This window comes from Crinia signifera, chromosome 5 (genome assembly GCF_055691185.1).
Source record: "Crinia signifera chromosome 5, ASM5569118v1, whole genome shotgun sequence".
NCBI classification, from domain to species: Eukaryota; Metazoa; Chordata; class Amphibia; order Anura; family Myobatrachidae; genus Crinia; species Crinia signifera.
The window spans coordinates 6,225,705-6,248,812 of NC_139221.1; the positions used below are offsets into that span (position 1 = coordinate 6,225,705).

At 50.9% G+C, this 23,108-nt stretch overlaps 1 protein-coding gene across 1 annotated transcript in view; it reads right to left on the reverse strand.

The window, feature by feature from the left end:
• Positions 1–23,108, reverse strand: part of NBEAL2 (neurobeachin like 2) — a 176,051-nt gene that overhangs the window by 86,048 nt on the left and 66,895 nt on the right. The window contains 5 exon segments of the mRNA XM_083186544.1: positions 2,039–2,158; positions 3,613–3,745; positions 14,662–15,233; positions 15,871–15,969; positions 16,222–16,305. Of these exon segments, the coding sequence (XP_083042670.1) occupies positions 2,039–2,158; positions 3,613–3,745; positions 14,662–15,233; positions 15,871–15,969; positions 16,222–16,305 (1,008 nt within the window).

Consider the following 23,108-nt stretch of genomic DNA (forward strand, 5'->3'; position numbering starts at 1 on the left):
TCCCCCTGCTGACAAATGGCCCCCAGGGAGGTGTCCACATGCGGCGCAGGTAAAAATGGCGGGGATCCGGTGCTACCGGGAGGCCCCGCATACCTGCCGCCGCTGCCCACAAACCGTTTCCCTGGTGGTCCAGCGGGAGCGGGTGGCGGACCAGCCGTCCGCTTGTCAGCGCAGTCGGCGGTCCCCCCCGCCGAACTGCTGCAGCCGCAATGCCCTGCAAGCGCAATCGCGCGCGCTCCCAGCGGGGAGCGCGTTACCTTTTGTCAGGTCCCCGGCGTCCGGTGGCGGCTGTGGCTCCCCAGTGCCCGGGGGCCGCTGCAGGTCCCCACCCTCGAGTGGCGATGCAGCTCCGGACCCGGGTGATGGAGCCAGCAGCACAGGTGTCTGTGCAGACCCCCAGTGCTGCTGCTCTGTCACTGACAGAGTCAGTGTAAAATAAAAATAAAAATAAAATATAAAAATCAAGTTAGGCTGCTAAAATAGCAGCCCCTCTATTAGGTGCATCTGGCTCCTGCCAGCACCCGAAAAAACTGAGCTTCCTGGCCTGGAGGCGGGGTAGAGGAGGGGAGGAGCCCGACTGCCTGGGAGGCAGTTCAAGTTTAACCTCTAGGGTGCTGGTGCTCATCCCATCTCCTTCTACCCAATGTAAAGCTGTGGCCCCTGATGTCTACCGAAGTAGAATGACAGCCCATCTGCGCTCTCCGCCAATAGCCAATGAACACTTAACACTACGCCCACACAATTAGCATATTCATGACCCGGCAGGTATTTAATGGGTTTCCAGGTACCACCCAGGTTGGTCCTGACGAAGCTTAATAGCGAAGCGTATGCTGACCGTATACTTCGTGGCTACCCCCTGCTCCCTTTCCCCATTGAAATGTACATTTTGATCTGTCTAGCTTAATACTTAGTGATTAGTGCGAGTGATCTCTGAGCGCAGAGTCCGTCGGCTGTGAGGCGCAGTGTGTGACGCGTAACACTGCGACCTCCAGGACTCCGAATCACAGGCTGACTGCACGGTGGCTCCGAACTACGCACCGCGCTCCCCTACAGACCCGGCAGCTAATACTTACCTGGCTGCACGCCCTGCTCCTTACTACACGCTGGTACTGACCAGACGTAACTCAGGAGCCGTAGACGCTTTATTTACCATTGTGTACTGTGTCATCTGGTGTTGAAACCAGAGACACATAACGTATTTTAGTGAGTAATACATCCACTGAGGGGCCATCAAGTCAGTATTCACATACAATTACGGTTGCCTGTCAAACACATCTCTAGTTAGAATGTGTGATTGTTAAATTTGAGGCACCAGGATCACCTCGCAACTATGTACTAGATAGCAGTTTGATGATTACGATATTCCGCATATGACAGGTCATCAGCATCTTTGCAATCACTATTAAAGTGAACATAACTATATATAGGGAGTGTGGGGGTCCCATGTTGTAAGGATAGAGATATCCTTTTAATTACATGTAATATGTCTTTATTTCGCTATATTTTATCATTAAACTAATAAAAGTTACATTTTAGTATTTGATTCTTCTCGGTGCATCACGCAGATGCATTCTTTTTCTTTCCTAAAAAAACTTCTGTATCCCTCCATACAGTCACCCGTCAGTCACATACAGCGCTACTGCCGCAGGCTACACCAGCATACATTATACGTCTTACACCCCATGTACATGAGCACCGTTACATGTCCCTCCATACAGTCACCCGTCAGTCACATACAGCGCTACTGCCACAGGCTACACCAGCATACATTATACGTCTTACACCCCATTAACATGAGCACTGTTACATGTCCCCCATACAGTCACCAGTCAGTCACATACAGCGCTACTGCTGCAGGATACACCAGCATACATTATACGTCTTACACCCCGTGAACATTAAGGACCATTACATGTCCTCACTCTGCCAATTGTCTGAAGTGCCCTGTACTCGGTGACAGCCATCTTTCTGCGGAATCAGCCGTGTGGCCCATTCTCCCGCCAAAAGCTGGAAGCTGGGAATAACGGGCTGGACTCACCTCATTGAGTGATGGAAAGCGAAGCTGCGCCACCTTCCTCAGCAGCCCGTCAGCATAAATATGAACCATGTTCTGCCCAAAAGGCCGACGCCCAGCCATGTGCACGATGTCTACGCAATGCTGTCAAATCAAAGATAACAACCAATGATACAGGCACGACCCAAATAATCCCAATGAGCACTCTACACACAAATATACATAACTGTCCAGGCCAAGAGAGGGCACTTAGTGGTATACTGTTTAATAAAGCATAAATATTCACAATAACAGATTCAAATCACCAAATGTAACATAAACAATATATTAACTGACTATTAGAGCTGAGTGACATCCAATACTAGTAACTGTATAGTAGTAGCACATAGAAGCGAGGATATTACTATGCCAGCGCTATGTTCCACCTCGTCATACAGTTATCCGGTAATGACACCTGCTGCGGACTGCTGGGTGACATATGTCCGTTACACAATAATATATTATGTACCAACAAAGACACAACAACCTACTGACTTGCACAAACAGAGGCAGCGGCTCGCCGGACATAGGTGAATACAGAGGTAGTGATACGCTGGACATAGGTGAATACAGAGGTAGTGATACGCTGGACACAGGGGAATACAGAGGTAGTGATATGCTGGACACAGGAGTATACAGAGGTAGTGATTCGCTGGACATAGGTGAATACAGAGGTAGTGATACACTGGACATAGATGAATAGAGGTAGTGATACGCTGGACATAGGTGAATACAGAGGTAGTGATATGCTGGACACAGGAGTATACAGAGGTAGTGATACGCTGGACATAGGTGAATAGAGGTAGTGATACGCTGGACATAGGTGAATAGAGGTAGTGATACGCTGGACACAGGAGTATAGAGGTAGTGATACGCTGGACACAGGAGTATACAGAGGTAGTGATACGCTGGACACAGGAGTATACAGAGGTAGTGATACGCTGGACACAGGAGTATACTGAGGTAGTGATACACTGGACACAAGAGAATACGCAGGTAGGGATACGCTGGACACAGTGGTCTGTAACACACGTGGAGGAATAGGCCTATATACAGGACGAAACACGTTGGTGAAGTTTTGGCAGACTTGTGGTATTTGTGCTGGTGACAGACGGAGGACGGAGGACCCTGCGAGCGGTTTATGCCGGAGAGGGCTCAGTGTCAACACCGCTGGTGAAGTGTGTTGTATGCTCTTATTGGAACTGATTGATCACCAGTTCCCAACGGATTCGGTAATTATCAGCTCATGTCCTGCCTGGATAAACGTCCATGACTGCACACAGCACTTTATGCTTGGTCTAAGAATTTTATGAAATAGTTTTTATTATTGTATCACATTTTAATCATTAAAGGGGGAGGAAGAGTGTTAAAACTTGCTTCACTATTTGCATTTTTTATTCTCTCTTCTTTCCATGCAATTCATTTACGGGAGAGAAACCTGTAATACCCTCGGAATACACACAGACTGTCCGTGGATCAGAAGCAGTGGTGCCAGTGTCAGGAGAATATAACCAGACATGGCAATAAGCACTGGGCATCCTGGCACAGCAGACACTCACCCACATGGAGTCATTGAAGTGCAGTTCGGGCAGTGCCACGGTCATGTAATCCTTCTTCGTGCAGACAGCCACCACCAGCATCCCGTCCATGGTGAAGAAAGCCTCGAACCCAGTCCCGCTGGCTGAGAAGAAACTAATCCGCAGACAGGGGTTGGTCACGGGTGTAATACTTCCCCAGAGGCTGCCACTGCAGGCCATCTACTCACATTACTTATCTATAGCCTACCTACCCATCATATATACAGTGCTGTACAGAGAGAGTACCTGTAATACTTCCCCAGAGGCTGCAGGCCATCTATTCACGTTACATATCTATAGCCAACCTACCCATTATATATACAGTGCTGTACAGACAGAGTACCTGTAATACTTCCCCAGAGGCTGCAGGCCATCTACTCACGTTACTTATCTATAGCCTACCTACCCATCATATATACAGTGCTGTACAGAGAGAGTACCTGTCATACTTCCCCAGAGGCTGCGCTGCAGGCCATCTACTCACATTACTTATCTATAGCCTACCTACCCATCATATATACAGTGCTGTACAGAGAGAGTACCTGTATCACTTCCCCAGAGGCTGCAGGCCATCTACTCACATTACTTATCTATAGCCAACCTACCCATCATATATACAGTGCTGTACAGAGAGAGTACCTGTATCACTTCCCCAGAGGCTGCCGCTGCAGGCCATCTACTCACATTACTTATCTATAGCCTACCTACCCATCATATATACAGTGCTGTACAGAGAGAGTACCTGTAATACGTCCCCAGAGGCTGCAGACCATCTACTCACGTTACTTATCTATAGCCAACCTACCCATTATATATGCAGTGCTGTACAGAGAGAGTACCTGTCATACTTCCCCAGAGGCTGCAGGCCATCTACTCACGTTACTTATCTATAGCCCACCTACCCATTATATATACAGTGCTGTAGTACCAGCTACCCTAGTAGTAAGATGGAAAGCCAAGAAACGAAGGGCCCAATTCTGGTTCACTCGCAAAAAAAATTTGATTTGCTAATGGACAAAACCATGCTGCACTGCAGGTGGGCAGATGTAACATGTGCAGAGAGTTACATTTGGGTGAGTTCTTTTGTTTCTGTGCAGGGTATATATTGGCTGCTTTACTTTTACACTGCAATATAGATCTCACTTTGAAGTACAAACCCCACCCAAGTCAGCGTCGTACCCAGCCTCAGTCACACGCGGTATACAGGTGTCACATATCACATCACTCAGCACAGTCTGCTCCATATACAGCCTCAGTCACACACGCAGTATACAGGTGTCACATATCACATCACTCAGCGCAGTCTGCTCCGTATACAGCCTCAGTCACACGCAGTATACAGGTGTCACATATCCCATCACTCAGCGCAGTCTGCTCCGTATACAGCCTCAGTCACACACAGTATATAGGTGTCACATATCCCATCACTCAGCGCAGTCTGCTCCGTATACAGGGGTCACATATCACATCACTCAGCACAGTCTGCTCCGTATACAGCCTCAGTCACACGCAGTATACAGGTGTCACATATCACATCACTCAGCGCAGTCTGCTCCGTATACAGCCTCAGTCACACGCAGTATACAGGTGTCACATATCACATCACTCAGCGCAGTCTGCTCCGTATACAGCCTCAGTCACACGCAGTATACAGGTGTCACATATCACATCACTCAGCGCAGTCTGCTCCGTATACAGCCTCAGTCACACACAGTATACAGGTGTCACATATCACATCACTCAGCACAGTCTGCTCCGTATACAGCCTCAGTCACACACAGTATACAGGTGTCACATATCACATCACTCAGCACAGTCTGCTCCGTATACAGCCTCAGTCACACACAGTATACAGGTGTCACATATCACATCACTCAGCGCAGTCTGCTCCGTATACAGCCTCTGTCACACGCAGTATACAGGTGTCACATATCACATCACTCAGCACAGTCTGCTCCGTATACAGCCTCAGTCACACGCAGTATACAGGTGTCACATATCACATCACTCAGCGCAGTCTGCTCCGTATACAGCCTCAGTCACACACAGTATTCAGGTGTCACATATCACATCACTCAGCGCAGTCTGCTCCGTATACAGCCTCAGTCACACACAGTATACAGGTGTCACATATCACATCACTCAGCACAGTCTGCTCCGTATACAGCCTCAGTCACACGCGGTATACAGATGTCACATATCACATCACTCAGCGCAGTCTGCTCCGTATACAGCCTCAGTCACACGCAGTATACAGATGTCACTTATCATATCACTCAGCACAGTCTGCTCCGTATACAGCCTCAGTCACACGCGGTATACAGGTGTCACATATCACATCACTCAGCGCAGTCTGCTCCGTATACAGCCTCAGTCACACACGGTATACAGGTGTCACATATCCCATCACTCAGCGCAGTCTGCTCCGTATACAGCCTCAGTCACACACTGTATACAGGTGTCACACATCACATCACTCAGCACAGTCTGCTCCGTATACAGCCTCAGTCACACGCAGTATACAGGTGTCATACATCACATCACTCAGCACAGTCTGCTCCGTATACAGCCTCAGTCACACGCGGTATACAGGTGTCACATATCACATCACTCAGCACAGTCTGCTCCGTATACAGCCTTAGTCACACGCAGTATACAGATGTCACATATCATATCACTCAGCACAGTCTGCTCCGTATACAGCCTCAGTCACACGCGGTATACAGGTGTCACATATCCCATCACTCAGCGCAGTCTGCTTCGTATACAGCCTCAGTCACACGCGGTATACAGGTGTCATATATCACATCACTCAGCGCAGTCTGCTCCGTATACAGCCTCAGTCACACGAGGTATACAGGTGTCACATATCACATCACTCAGCACAGTCTGCTCCGTATACAGCCTCAGTCACACGCAGTATACAGGTGTCACATATCACATCACTCAGCACAGTCTGCTCCGTATACAGCCTCAGTCACACGCAGTATACAGGTGTCACATATCACATCACTCAGCGCAGTCTGCTCCGTATACAGCCTCAGTCACACGCAGTATACAGGTGTCACATATCACATCACTCAGCGCAGTCTGCTCCGTATACAGCCTCAGTCACACGCAGTATACAGGTGTCACACATCACATCTCTTAGCGCAGTCTGCTCCGTATACAGCCTCAGTCACACGCAGTATACAGGTGTCACATATCACATCACTCAGCGCAGTCTGCTCCGTATACAGCCTCTGTCACACGCAGTATACAGGTGTCACATATCACATCACTCAGCACAGTCTGCTCCGTATACAGCCTCAGTCACACGCAGTATACAGGTGTCACATATCACATCACTCAGCGCAGTCTGCTCCGTATACAGCCTCAGTCACACACAGTATACAGGTGTCACATATCACATCACTCAGCACAGTCTGCTCCGTATACAGCCTCAGTCACACGCGGTATACAGATGTCACATATCACATCACTCAGCGCAGTCTGCTCCGTATACAGCCTCAGTCACACGCAGTATACAGATGTCACTTATCATATCACTCAGCACAGTCTGCTCCGTATACAGCCTCAGTCACACGCGGTATACAGGTGTCACATATCACATCACTCAGCGCAGTCTGCTCCGTATACAGCCTCAGTCACACACGGTATACAGGTGTCACATATCCCATCACTCAGCGCAGTCTGCTCCGTATACAGCCTCAGTCACACACAGTATACAGGTGTCACACATCACATCACTCAGCACAGTCTGCTCCGTATACAGCCTCAGTCACACGCAGTATACAGGTGTCATACATCACATCACTCAGCACAGTCTGCTCCGTATACAGCCTCAGTCACACACGGTATACAGGTGTCACATATCACATCACTCAGCACAGTCTGCTCCGTATACAGCCTCAGTCACACGCAGTATACAGATGTCACATATCATATCACTCAGCACAGTCTGCTCCGTATACAGCCTCAGTCACACGCGGTATACAGGTGTCACATATCCCATCACTCAGCGCAGTCTGCTTCGTATACAGCCTCAGTCACACGCGGTATACAGGTGTCATATATCACATCACTCAGCGCAGTCTGCTCCGTATACAGCCTCAGTCACACGAGGTATACAGGTGTCACATATCACATCACTCAGCACAGTCTGCTCCGTATACAGCCTCAGTCACACGCAGTATACAGGTGTCACATATCACATCACTCAGCGCAGTCTGCTCCGTATACAGCCTCAGTCACATGCGGTATACAGGTGTCACATATCACATCACTCAGCGCAGTCTGCTCCGTATACAGCCTCAGTCACACGCGATATACAGGTGTCACATATCCCATCACTCAGCGCAGTCTGCTCCGTATACAGCCTGTCACACACGGTATACAGGTGTCACATATCCCATCACTCAGCACAGTCTGCTCCGTATACAGCCTCAGTCACACGCAGTATACAGGTGTCACATATCACATCACTCAGCGCAGTCTGCTCCGTATACAGCCTCAGTCACACGCGGTATACAGGTGTCACATATCACATCACTCAGCGCAGTCTGCTCCGTATACAGCCTCAGTCACACACAGTATACAGGTGTCACATATCACATCACTCAGCGCAGTCTGCTCCGTATACAGCCTCAGTCACACGCGGTATACACGTGTCACATATCCCATCACTCAGCGCAGTCTGCTCCGTATACAGCCTCAGTCACACGCAGTATACAGGTGTCACATATCACATCACTCAGCGCAGTCTGCTCCGTATACAGCCTCAGTCACACACAGTATACAGGTGTCACATCACATCACTCAGCGCAGTCTGCTCCGTATACAGCCTCAGTCACACGCCGTATACAGGTGTCACATATCACATCACTCAGCGCAGTCTGCTCCGTATACAGCCTCAGTCACACGCGGTATACAGGTGTCACATATCACATCACTCAGCGCAGTCTGCTCCGTATACAGCCTCAGTCACACACGGTATACAGGTGTCACATACCACATCACTCAGCGCAGTCTGCTCCGTATACAGCCTCAGTCACCAGCAGTATACAGGTGTCACATATCACATCACTCAGCAGTCTGCTCCGTATACAGCCTCAGTCACACGCAGTATACAGGTGTCACATATCACATCACTCAGCACAGTCTGCTCCGTATACAGCCTCAGTCACACACAGTATACAGGTGTCACATATCACATCACTCAGCGCAGTCTGCTCCGTATACAGCCTAAGTCACACGCAGTATACAGGTGTCACATATCCCATCACTCAGCACAGTCTGCTCCGTATACAGCCTCAGTCACACACAGTATACAGGTGTCACATATCACATCACTCAGCGCAGTCTGCTCCGTATACAGCCTCGGTCACACACAGTATACAGGTATCACATCACTCAGCGCAGTCTGCTCCGTATACAGCCTCAGTCACACACAGTATACAGGTGTCACATATCACATCACATAGCGCAGTCTGCTCCGTATACAGCCTCAGTCACACGCGGTATACAGGTGTCACATATCACATCACTCAGCACAGTCTGCTTCGTATACAGCCTAAGTCACACGCAGTATACAGGTGTCACATATCACATCACTCAGCGCAGTCTGCTCCGTATACAGCCTCAGTCACACGCAGTATACAGGTGTCACATATCACATCACTCAGCGCAGTCTGCTCCGTATACAGCCTCAGTCACACGCCGTATACAGGTGTCACATATCACATCACTCAGCGCAGTCTGCTCCGTATACAGCCTCAGTCACACGCAGTATACAGGTGTCACATATCACATCACTCAGCGCAGTCTGCTTCGTATACAGCCTCAGTCACACGCGGTATACAGGTGTCACATATCACATCACTCAGCGCAGTCTGCTCCGTATACAGCCTCAGTCACACACAGTATACAGGTGTCACATATCACATCACTCAGCACAGTCTGCTCCGTATACAGCCTCAGTCACCAGCAGTATACAGGTGTCACATATCCCATCACTCAGCACAGTCTGCTCCGTATACAGCCTCAGTCACACACAGAATACAGGTGTCACATATCACATCACTCAGCGCAGTCTGTCCGTATACAGCCTCAGTCACACGCAGTATACAGGTGTCACATATCACATCACTCAGCGCAGTCTGCTCCATATACAGCCTCAGTCACACGCAGTATACAGGTGTCACATATCACATCTCTCAGCGCAGTCTGCTCCGTATACAGCCTCAGTCACAAGCGGTATACAGGTGTCACATATCCCATCACTCAGCGCGGTCTGCTCCGTATACAGCCTCAGTCACACGCAGTATACAGGTGTCACATATCACATCACTCAGCACAGTCTGCTCCGTATACAGCCTCAGTCACACTCAGTATACAGGTGTCACATATCACATCACTCAGCGCAGTCTGCTCCGTATACAGCCTCAGTCACCAGCAGTATACAGGTGTCACATATCCCATCACTCAGCACAGTCTGCTCCGTATACAGCCTCAGTCACACACAGTATACAGGTGTCACATATCCCATCACTTAGCGCAGTCTGCTCCATATACAGCCACAGTCACACGCAGTATACAGGTGCCACATATCACATCATTCAGCGCAGTCTGCTCCGTATACAGCCTCAGTCACTCACAGTATACAGGTGTCACATATCCCATCACTCAGCATAGTCTGCTCCGTATACTGTCTCAGTCAAAGGTGGTATACAGGTGTCACATATCCCATCACTCAGCGCAGTCTGCTCCGTATACAGCCTCAGTCACACACAGTATACAGGTGTCACATATCCCATCACTCAGCGCAGTCTGCTCCGTATACAGCCTCAGTCACACGCAGTATACAGGTGTCACATATCACATCACTCAGCGCAGTCTGCTCCGTATACAGCCTCAGTCACACGCAGTATACAGGTGTCACATATCACATCACTCAGCGCAGTCTGCTCCGTATACAGCCTCAGTCACACGCAGTATACAGGTGTCACATATCCCATCACTCAGCGCAGTCTGCTCCGTATACAGCCTCAGTCACACGCGGTATACAGGTGTCACATATCACATCACTCAGCGCAGTCTGCTCCGTATACAGCCTCAGTCACACACGGTATACAGGTGTCACATACCACATCACTCAGCGCAAGTCTGCTCCGTATACAGCCTCAGTCACCAGCAGTATACAGGTGTCACATCACATCACTCAGCACAGTCTGCTCCGTATACAGCCTCAGCCACACACACAGTATACAGGTGTCACATATCCCATCACTCAGCGCAGTCTGCTCCGTATACAGCCTCAGTCACACACAGTATACAGGTGTCACATATCCCATCACTCAGCGCAGTCTGCTCCGTATACAGCCTCAGTCACACACAGTATACAGGTGTCACATATCCCATCACTCAGCGCAGTCTGCTCCGTATACAGCCTCAGTCACACGCAGTATACAGGTGTCACATATCACATCACTCAGCGCAGTCTGCTCCGTATACAGCCTCAGTCACACGCAGTATACAGGTGTCACATATCACATCACTCAGCGCAGTCTGCTCCGTATACAGCCTCAGTCACACGCAGTATACAGGTGTCACATATCCCATCACTCAGCGCAGTCTGCTCCGTATACAGCCTCAGTCACACGCGGTATACAGGTGTCACATATCACATCACTCAGCGCAGTCTGCTCCGTATACAGCCTCAGTCACACACGGTATACAGGTGTCACATACCACATCACTCAGCGCAAGTCTGCTCCGTATACAGCCTCAGTCACCAGCAGTATACAGGTGTCACATCACATCACTCAGCACAGTCTGCTCCGTATACAGCCTCAGCCACACACACAGTATACAGGTGTCACATATCCCATCACTCAGCGCAGTCTGCTCCGTATACAGCCTCAGTCACACACAGTATACAGGTGTCACATATCCCATCACTCAGCGCAGTCTGCTCCGTATACAGCCTCAGTCACACACAGTATACAGGTGTCACATATCCCATCACTCAGCGCAGTCTGCTCCGTATACAGCCTCAGTCACACGCAGTATACAGGTGTCACATATCACATCACTCAGCGCAGTCTGCTCCGTATACAGCCTCAGTCACACGCAGTATACAGGTGTCACATATCACATCACTCAGCGCAGTCTGCTCCGTATACAGCCTCAGTCACACGCAGTATACAGGTGTCACATATCCCATCACTCAGCGCAGTCTGCTCCGTATACAGCCTCAGTCACACGCAGTATACAGGTGTCATATATCACATCACTCAGCGCAGTCTGCTCCGTATACAGCCTCGGTCACACACAGTGTACAGGTGTCACATATCACATCACTCAGAGTAGTCTGCTCCGTATACAGCCTCAGTCGCACACAGTATACAGGTGTCACATATCCCATCACTCAGCGCAGTCTGCTCCATATACAGCCTCAGTCACACGCAGTATACAGGTGTCACATATCACATCACTCAGCGCAGTCTGCTCCGTATACAGCCTCAGTCACACGCAGTATACAGGTGTCACATATCCCATCACTCAGCACAGTCTGCTCCGTATACAGCCTCAGTCACACACAGTATACAGGTGTCACATATCACATCACTCAGCACAGTCTGCTCCGTATACAGCCTCAGTCACACTCAGTATACAGGTGTCACATATCACATCACTCAGCGCAGTCTGCTCCGTATACAGCCTCAGTCACCAGCAGTATACAGGTGTCACATATCCCATCACTCAGCACAGTCTGCTCCGTATACAGCCTCAGTCACACACAGTATACAGGTGTCACATATCCCATCACTTAGCGCAGTCTGCTCCATATACAGCCACAGTCACACGCAGTATACAGGTGCCACATATCACATCATTCAGCGCAGTCTGCTCCGTATACAGCCTCACTCAGCGCAGTCTGCTCCGTATACAGCCTCGGTCACACACAGTGTACAGGTGTCACATATCACATCACTCAGAGTAGTCTGCTCCGTATACAGCCTCAGTCGCACACAGTATACAGGTGTCACATATCCCATCACTCAGCGCAGTCTGCTCCATATACAGCCTCAGTCACACGCAGTATACAGGTGTCACATATCACATCACTCAGCGCAGTCTGCTCCGTATACAGCCTCAGTCACACGCAGTATACAGGTGTCACATATCCCATCACTCAGCACAGTCTGCTCCGTATACAGCCTCAGTCACACACAGTATACAGGTGTCACATATCACATCACTCAGCACAGTCTGCTCCGTATACAGCCTCAGTCACACACAGTATACAGGTGTCACATATCACATCACTCAGGACAGTCTGCTTCGTATACAGCCTAAGTCACAAGCAGTATACAGGTGTCACATTTCACATCACTCAGCGCAGTCTGCTCCGTATACAGCCTCAGTCACACGCAGTATACAGGTGTCACATATCACATCACTCAGCGCAGTCTGCTCCGTATACAGCCTCAGTCACACACAGTATACAGGTGTCACATATCACATCACTCAGCACAGTCTGCTCCGTATACAGCCTCAGTTACACACAGTATACAGGTGTCACATATCACATCACTCAGCACAGTCTGCTCCGTATACAGCCTCAGTCACACACAGAATACAGGTGTCACATATCACATCACTCAGGACAGTCTGCTTCGTATACAGCCTAAGTCACAAGCAGTATACAGGTGTCACATTTCACATCACTCAGCGCAGTCTGCTCCGTATACAGCCTCAGTCACACGCAGTATACAGGTGTCACATATCACATCACTCAGCGCAGTCTGCTCCGTATACAGCCTCAGTCACACACAGTATACAGGTGTCACATATCACATCACTCAGCACAGTCTGCTCCGTATACAGCCTCAGTTACACACAGTATACAGGTGTCACATATCACATCACTCAGCACAGTCTGCTCCGTATACAGCCTCAGTCACACACAGAATACAGGTGTCACATATCACATCACTCAGCGCAGTCTGTCCGTATACAGCCTCAGTCACACACAGTATACAGGTGTCACATATCACATCACTCAGCGCAGTCTGCTCCGTATACAGCCTCAGTAACAAGCGGTATACAGGTCTCACATATCCCATCACTCAGCGCGGTCTGCTCCGTATACAGCCTCAGTCACACACAGTATACAGGTGTCACATATCACATCACTCAGCACAGTCTGCTCCGTAAACAGCCTCAGTCACACACAGTATACAGGTGTCACATATCATATCACTCAGCACAGTCTGATCCGTATACAGCCTCAGTCACACGCAGTATACAGGTGTCACATATCACATCACTCAGCGCAGTCTGCTCCGTATACAGCCTCAGTCACACGCAGTATACAGGTGTCACATATCCCATCACTCAGCACAGTCTGCTCCGTATACAGCCTCAGTCACACACGGTATACAGGTGTCACATATCACATCACTCAGCGCAGTCTGCTCCGTATACAGCCTCAGTCACACGCAGTATACAGGTGTCACATATCACATCACTCAGCGCAGTCTGCTCCGTATACAGCCTCAGTCACACGCAGTATACAGGTGTCACATATCACATCACTCAGCGCAGTGCTCCGTATACAGCCTCAGTCACACGCAGTATACAGGTGTCACATATCACATCACTCAGCTCCGTATACAGCCTCAGTCACACACGGTATACAGGTGTCACATATCACATCACTCAGCGCAGTCTGCTCCGTATACAGCCTCAGTCACACGCAGTATACAGGTGTCACATATCACATCACTCAGCGCAGTCTGCTCCGTATACAGCCTCAGTCACACACGGTATACAGGTGTCACATATCACATCACTCAGCACAGTCTGCTCCGTATACAGCCTCAGTCACACGCAGTATACAGGTGTCACATGTGAGGATAGGTGCATACGCACATTTAGTACAAGCTAAACACAGCGCTGTCGGAATAAGGTCTGTGAGACAGCAATGCTAACCACTACGCATCCCCGTCCCTTCATATCCATTACCTGTATAGCTGCTTGCGTTTCTTTCCACTCAGCGACTGCTCTCTGGCATCATCGATTAGGCAGACCCAGGCATGGAAGGCAAATCCAGACCCGGGCCATTTCTGCATGGGTGGGACCATAATACCAGACATACTGGGGGTCAAGTCAAAATACTGCAGCGCCCTCTCTGGGCCGTCCTGTCTGGCCATGGAAGAGAGAGCCCGGATGACCTGCACGGCGTAGGGGTGGCAGCAGTGTCCCTCAGTCCTGAGCAGCATTAGCAGGTGACGGAGCTCTGTGGGTCTGATAGACAGGCGGCCCAGCACCTGTAGGAGGTGGATCAGGTTCTCCACACACTTCCCGTCTAACTCCTTCTCCCTGCTGAGAGCTGTGACAATATGGCCGACCATCCCGGCCTGGACACACGTCATGCAGTTACGCAGCGACGAGTCGCAGATGTCGTTCAGCCAATCGGACACCAAGATCTGGAGATCTCTCGGACACAGTTCCGGGATCCACTGAACCAGGATCAGCAAGGGCTGCTCGTTTTGTATAGAACTGACAGATTCCGAGCTGTGAGAACCTTCCATGGCCTGCAAGGGGCAAAATGACAGATGGCAATGAGGACCAGCAGCAAGTGATACGGGACAGACAAATTACAGTGATGGGTGCAGTGTAGCCGTGTGACCGGCAGAAGATTGACACGGCATCTGTTCCACAAGTGGACAGAAGACCTCTGCAGAGATGTGACCCAGGACATCGGGATAGGTTGGGAGCGTATGGACCTCTCAGTGCTTCGCATCTCTCCAGAACGCTCCTCAGACCAATGCTGGATGGATGGTTCACTATCCTGCTGGAATAGGACATCGTTGTGTGGGTACATGAAGTCTGTGAAGGGCTGCACCTTAGCGGTTCCCGGTCAATGGTGGGCACAGGCAGACAACCCATGGCACCTGAACACACCCTACATCAATATGGAACCATCGCCCGGCCTGAACGGTGCCTCGTGGGATCTGTACCACATCTGTACCTGACCATTAGCAGGACACAACTGGAACCGTGGCTCATCGGACCACGTCACACGTTGCCAGTCCTCCAGGGGGCAATAAGCGATGCCATGAGCGCAGGTGAGACCGGTGTTGTAGTATTATGCGGGGCACTCTGGTGGATTCCCAGCCCCAGCCAGAGAGGCCGCACTGGTTGCTGAGAAACGAAGGCCCTGATAATTACCATGTTTAGAAGCTGCTGGAGGAGACGTTTGGTCGGCTGACTGCGACTCTTCAGAACCTCGTAGAGATGGGGGTATCCGATGCGCTCCTTAAATACCTCCTTAAAGACCAGAAAAAAACTGATCAGCCAATGAGGATTTACGGTGAAACAATGACGTTCTGGATTTGCAGACAACATTCCAGCAACGACCCCCTAGTCTCAACCCACAGGTGAGCTGAGACACCCCCACCCAACGCTCTGCACATATTATATTCTGCCCCCCGCAGCGCAGCATGGTCGCACCAAGGTGCAGGGATACTCCCACTGGGCGATATAACCGCCAGAGAACGCCCACAGCTGAGAGACACCCACCTTGGCCGATGGAGAATTCCTCATGATGGAAGTCAGGACACCGATAGCATTGACGGTGATGGCATCCGAATCGCTGTCCATCACCTAAACACCAAAAGGATCCACAGTGAGCTCACAGCTTACTATAAGTCAGCAACTGGGAGGAAAAACCATCACCATGCGACACCAAATCATGGTACATGCCACAGCACCAGTATGATTGGAAGACGGACAGGAAAACAACCAGGACGCTGCAACACCACCACCTCTAAGCTTACCATCAGTAATACGCCGGGACCTTCCAGTTACAGGAGCGCTGATTCCAATACCCCCCAGTTACAGGAGCACTGATTTCAGTACCCCCCAGTTGCAGGAGTGCTGATTCCTAAACACCCCCCCCCCAGTTACAGGAGTGCCGATTCCAGGACCCCCCCAGTTACAGGAGTGCCGATTCCAGGACCCCCCAGTTACAGGAGCGCTGATTCCAGGACCCCCCCAGTTACAGGAGCGTTAATTCCAGGACCCCCCCAGTTACAGGAGCGTTAATTCCAGGACCCCCCCAGTTACAGGAGCGTTGATTCCAGGACCCCCCAGTTACAGGAGTGCCGATTCCAGGCCCCCCCCCTCCAATTACAGGCGTGCTGATTCCAGTACACACACCCCCCCAGTTACAGGAGCACCGACACCAGGACCCCCAGGTTACAGGAGCACTAATTCCAGGCCCCCCTACAGTTACAGGAGCGCTGATGCCAGGACCCCCCAGTTACAGGAGCACTAATTCCAGGCCCCCCTACAGTTACAGGAGCGCTGATGCCAGGACCCCCCAGTTACAGGAGCGCTGATGCCAGGACCCCCCAGTTACAGGAGCGCTGATGTCAGGACCCCCCAGTTACAGGAGCGCTGATGCCAGAACCCCGAAGTTACAGGAGCGCTGTCGCCAGGACCCCCCCAGTTACAGGAGCGCTGATGTCAGGACCCCCCAGTTACAGGAGCGCTGATGCCAGAACCCCGAAGTTACAGGAGCGCTGTCGCCAGGACCCCCCAGTTACAGGAGCGCTGATGCCAGGACCCCCCAGTTACAGGAGCGCTGATGCCAGGACCCCCCAGTTAAAGGAGCGCTGATGCCAGGACCCCCCAGTTACAGGAGCGCTGATGCCAGGACCCCCCCAGTTACAGGAGCGCTGATGCCAGAACCCCGAAGTTACAGGAGCGCTGTCGCCAGGACCCCCCAGTTACAGGAGCGCTGATGCCAGGACCCCCCAGTTACAGGAGCGCTGATGCCAGGACCCCCCAGTTACAGGAGCGCTGATGCCAGGATCCCCCAGATACAGGAGCGCTGATGCCAGGACCCCCCAGATACAGGAGCGCTGATGCCAGGATCCCCCAGTTACAGGAGCGCTGATGCCAGGACCCCCCAGTTACAGGAGTGCTGACTCCAAGACCCCTCAGTTACAGGAGCGCTGTCGCCAGGACCCCCCAGTTACAGGAGCGCTGATGCCAGGACCCCCAAGTTACAGAAGCGCTGATGCCATAACCCCCCCCCCCCCCCCCGTTACAGGAGTGCAGTTATCATACTTTTACAAAAAAAAATCCAATTGAGGGTTTTTTAAATAAACAGTGATTGGAAAGGTAAAATAAAAGCTCCACATCTTCCACCTGGCGTAATAACAGCCTCTGCCAACGACATCCAGGCCATGGCTTTATACAGAGATTGTGCAGGGATGGGGACGTCCGGGGTACACACATGGACAGAGGGTCACATGACACCACAGAGCGACACAGGAGCGATACATGGTAATCCGAGGGCAGGACTCACACAGATTATTCATGTATCCGCCATATACGGACATTACATATACTGAACCAATAATCACCATCTAAGTATCAGACACAAAGAAGCACAAAACAAATGGTGTCAGCGGTGGGGTCCTTGGGGCCCTTAGAGAACGTCTGACCTAGGACCCTGGTTATGTCTATGGCTGCTGTGCCCATCATAAGAGGAGAGGATTTAGGGGTCTATTTACTAAGCCTTGGACGGAGATCAAGTCCCAGCCAGTAAGGTCCTAACTGCCATGGTACAGGCTGCATTTGAAATGACAGTTGTGAGCCGATTGGCTGGTACTAGATCTCTAACCACTTCATACCTCATTCCAGTGCTCAGTACATAGAGTGATAGAACATTGAGGCTTCCCTGGGTGCGCTCTGTATAGGGAAGTGTAGTATCTCTGCCCGCATTATGTATGTACCCTCCCGGCAGAGGATAGAACATTGAGGCTTCCCTGGGTGCGCTCTGTATAGGGAAGTGTAGTATCTCTGCCCGCATTATGTATGTACCCTCCCGGCAGAGGATAGAACATTGAGGCTTCCCTGGGTGCGCTCTGTATAGGGAAGTGTAGTATCTCTGCCCGCATTATGTATGTACCCTCCCGGCAGAGGATAGAACATTGAGGCTTCCCTGGGTGCGCTCTGTATAGGGAAGTGTAGTATAACTGCCCGCATTATGTATGTACCCTCCCGGCAGAGGATAGAACATTGAGGCTTCCCTGGGTGCGCTCTGTATAGGGAAGTGTAGTATCTCTGCCCGCATTATGTATGTACCCTCCCGGCAGAGGATAGAACAATGAGGCTTCCCTGGGTGCGCTCTGTATAGGGAAGTGTAGTATCTCTGCCCGCATTATGTATGTACCCTCCCGGCAGAGGATAGAACAATGAGGCTTCCCTGGGTGCGCTCTGTATAGGGAAGTGTAGTATCTCTGCCCGCATTATGTATGTACCCTCCCGGCAGAGGATAGAACATTGAGGCTTCCCTGGGTGCGCTCTGTATAGGGAAGTGTAATATCTCTGCCCGCATTATGTATGTACCCTCCCGGCAGAGGATAGAACATTGAGGCTTCCCTGGGTGCGCTCTGTATAGGGAAGTGTAATATCTCTGCCCGCATTATGTATGTACCCTCCCGGCAGAGGATAGAACATTGAGGCTTCCTGGGTGCGCTCTGTATAGGGAAGTGTAGTATCTCTGCCCGCATTATGTATGTACCCTCCCGGCAGAGGATAGAACAATGAGGCTTCCCTGGGTGCGCTCTGTATAGGGAAGTGTAGTATCTCTGCCCGCATTATGTATGTACCCTCCCGGCAGAGGATAGAACAATGAGGCTTCCCTGGGTGCGCTCTGTATAGGGAAGTGTAGTATCTCTGCCCGCATTATGTATGTACCCTCCCGGCAGAGGATAGAACAATGAGGCTTCCCTGGGTGCGCTCTGTATAGGGAAGTGTAGTATCTCTGCCCGCATTATGTATGTACCCTCCCGGCAGAGGATAGAACATTGAGGCTTCCCTGGGTGCGCTCTGTATAGGGAAGTGTAATCTCTCTGCCCGCATTATGTATGTACCCTCCCGGCAGAGGATAGAACATTGAGGCTTCCCTGGGTGCGCTCTGTATAGGGAAGTGTAGTACCTCTGCCCGCATTATGTATGTACCCTCCCGGCAGAGGATAGAACATTGAGGCTTCCCTGGTGAGCTCTGTATAGGGAAGTGTAGTATCTCTGCCCGCATTATGTATGTACCCTCCCGGCAGAGGATAGAACATTGAGGCTTCCCTGGGTACGCTCTGTATAGGGAAGTGTAGTATCTCTGCCCGCATTATGTATGTACCCTCCCGGCAGAGGATAGAACATTGAGGCTTCCCTGGGTGCGCTCTGTATAGGGAAGTGTAGTATCTCTGCCCGCATTATGTATGTACCCTCCCGGCAGAGGATAGAACAATGAGGCTTCCCTGGGTGCGCTCTGTATAGGGAAGTGTAATATCTCTGCCCGCATTATGTATGTACCCTCCCGGCAGAGGATAGAACATTGAGGCTTCCCTGGGTGCGCTCTGTATAGGGAAGTGTAGTATCTCTGCCCGCATTATGTATGTACCCTCCCGGCAGAGGATAGAACATTGAGGCTTCCCTGGGTGCGCTCTGTATAGGGAAGTGTAGTATCTCTGCCCGCATTATGTATGTACCCTCCCGGCAGAGGATAGAACATTGAGGCTTCCCTGGGTGCGCTCTGTATAGGGAAGTGTAGTATCTCTGCCCGCATTATGTATGTACCCTCCCGGCAGAGGATAGAACATTGAGGCTTCCCTGGGTGCGCTCTGTATAGGGAAGTGTAGTATCTCTGCCCGCATTATGTATGTACCCTCCCGGCAGAGGATAGAACATTGAGGCTTCCCTGGGTGCGCTCTGTATAGGGAAGTGTAGTATCTCTGCCCGCATTATGTATGTACCCTCCCGGCAGAGGATAGAACATTGAGGCTTCCCTGGGTGCGCTCTGTATAGGGAAGTGTAATATCTCTGCCCGCATTATGTATGTACCCTCCCGGCAGAGGATAGAACAATGAGGCTTCCCTGGGTGCGCTCTGTATAGGGAAGTGTAGTATCTCTGCCCGCATTATGTATGTACCCTCCCGGCAGAGGATAGAACATTGAGGCTTCCCTGGGTGCGCTCTGTATAGGGAAGTGTAGTATCTCTGCCCGCATTATGTATGTACCCTCCCGGCAGAGGATAGAACATTGAGGCTTCCCTGGGTGCGCTCTGTATAGGGAAGTGTAGTATCTCTGCCCGCATTATGTATGTACCCTCCCGGCAGAGGATAGAACATTGAGGCTTCCCTGGGTGCGCTCTGTATAGGGAAGTGTAGTATCTCTGCCCGCATTATGTATGTACCCTCCCGGCAGAGGATAGAACATTGAGGCTTCCCTGGGTGCGCTCTGTATAGGGAAGTGTAGTATCTCTGCCCGCATTATGTATGTACCCTCCCGGCAGAGGATAGAACATTGAGGCTTCCCTGGGTGCGCTCTGTATAGGGAAGTGTAGTATCTCTGCCCGCATTATGTATGTACCCTCCCGGCAGAGGATAGAACATTGAGGCTTCCCTGGGTGCGCTCTGTATAGGGAAGTGTAGTATCTCTGCCCGCATTATGTATGTACCCTCCCGGCAGAGGATAGAACATTGAGGCTTCCCTGGGTGCGCTCTGTATAGGGAAGTGTAGTATCTCTGCCCGCATTATGTATGTACCCTCCCGGCAGAGGATAGAACATTGAGGCTTCCCTGGGTGCGCTCTGTATAGGGAAGTGTAGTATCTCTGCCCGCATTATGTATGTACCCTCCCGGCAGAGGATAGAACATTGAGGCTTCCCTGGGTGCGCTCTGTATAGGGAAGTGTAGTATCTCTGCCCGCATTATGTATGTACCCTCCCGGCAGAGGATAGAACATTGAGGCTTCCCTGGGTGCGCTCTGTATAGGGAAGTGTAGTATCTCTGCCCGCATTATGTATGTACCCTCCCGGCAGAGGATAGAACATTGAGGCTTCCCTGGGTGCGCTCTGTATAGGGAAGTGTAGTATCTCTGCCCGCATTATGTATGTACCCTCCCGGCAGAGGATAGAACATTGAGGCTTCCCTGGGTGCGCTCTGTATAGGGAAGTGTAGTATCTCTGCCCGCATTATGTATGTACCCTCCCGGCAGAGGATAGAACATTGAGGCTTCCCTGGGTGCGCTCTGTATAGGGAAGTGTAGTATCTCTGCCCGCATTATGTATGTACCCTCCCGGCAGAGGATAGAACATTGAGGCTTCCCTGGGTGCGCTCTGTATAGGGAAGTGTAGTATCTCTGCCCGCATTATGTATGTACCCTCCCGGCAGAGGATAGAACATGAGCCCTGAGTGCGCTCTGTATAGGGAAGTGTAGTATCTCTGCCCGCATTATGTATGTACCCTCCCGGCAGAGGATAGAACATTGAGGCTTCCCTGGGTGCGCTCTGTATAGGGAAGTGTAGTATCTCTGCCCGCATTATGTATGTACCCTCCCGGCAGAGGATAGAACATTGAGGCTTCCCTGGGTGCGCTCTGTATAGGGAAGTGTAGTATCTCTGCCCGCATTATGTATGTACCCTCCCGGCAGAGGATAGAACATTGAGGCTTCCCTGGGTGCGCTCTGTATAGGGAAGTGTAGTATCTCTGCCCGCATTATGTATGTACCCTCCCGGCAGAGGATAGAACATTGAGGCTTCCCTGGGTGCGCTCTGTATAGGGAAGTGTAGTATCTCTGCCCGCATTATGTATGTACCCTCCCGGCAGAGGATAGAACATTGAGGCTTCCCTGGGTGCGCTCTGTATAGGGAAGTGTAGTATCTCTGCCCGCATTATGTATGTACCCTCCCGGCAGAGGATAGAACATTGAGGCTTCCCTGGGTGCGCTCTGTATAGGGAAGTGTAGTATCTCTGCCCGCATTATGTATGTACCCTCCCGGCAGAGGATAGAACATTGAGGCTTCCCTGGGTGCGCTCTGTATAGGGAAGTGTAGTATCTCTGCCCGCATTATGTATGTACCCTCCCGGCAGAGGATAGAACATTGAGGCTTCCCTGGGTGCGCTCTGTATAGGGAAGTGTAGTATCTCTGCCCGCATTATGTATGTACCCTCCCGGCAGAGGATAGAACATTGAGGCTTCCCTGGGTGCGCTCTGTATAGGGAAGTGTAGTATCTCTGCCCGCATTATGTATGTACCCTCCCGGCAGAGGATAGAACATTGAGGCTTCCCTGGGTGCGCTCTGTATAGGGAAGTGTAGTATCTCTGCCCGCATTATGTATGTACCCTCCCGGCAGAGGATAGAACAATGAGGCTTCCCTGGGTGCGCTCTGTATAGGGAAGTGTAGTATCTCTGCCCGCATTATGTATGTACCCTCCCGGCAGAGGATAGAACAATGAGGCTTCCCTGGGTGCGCTCTGTATAGGGAAGTGTAGTATCTCTGCCCGCATTATGTATGTACCCTCCGCAGAGAGATAGAACAATGAGGCTTCCCTGGGTACGCTCTGTATAGGGAAGTGTAGTATCTCTGCCCGCATTATGTATGTACCCTCCA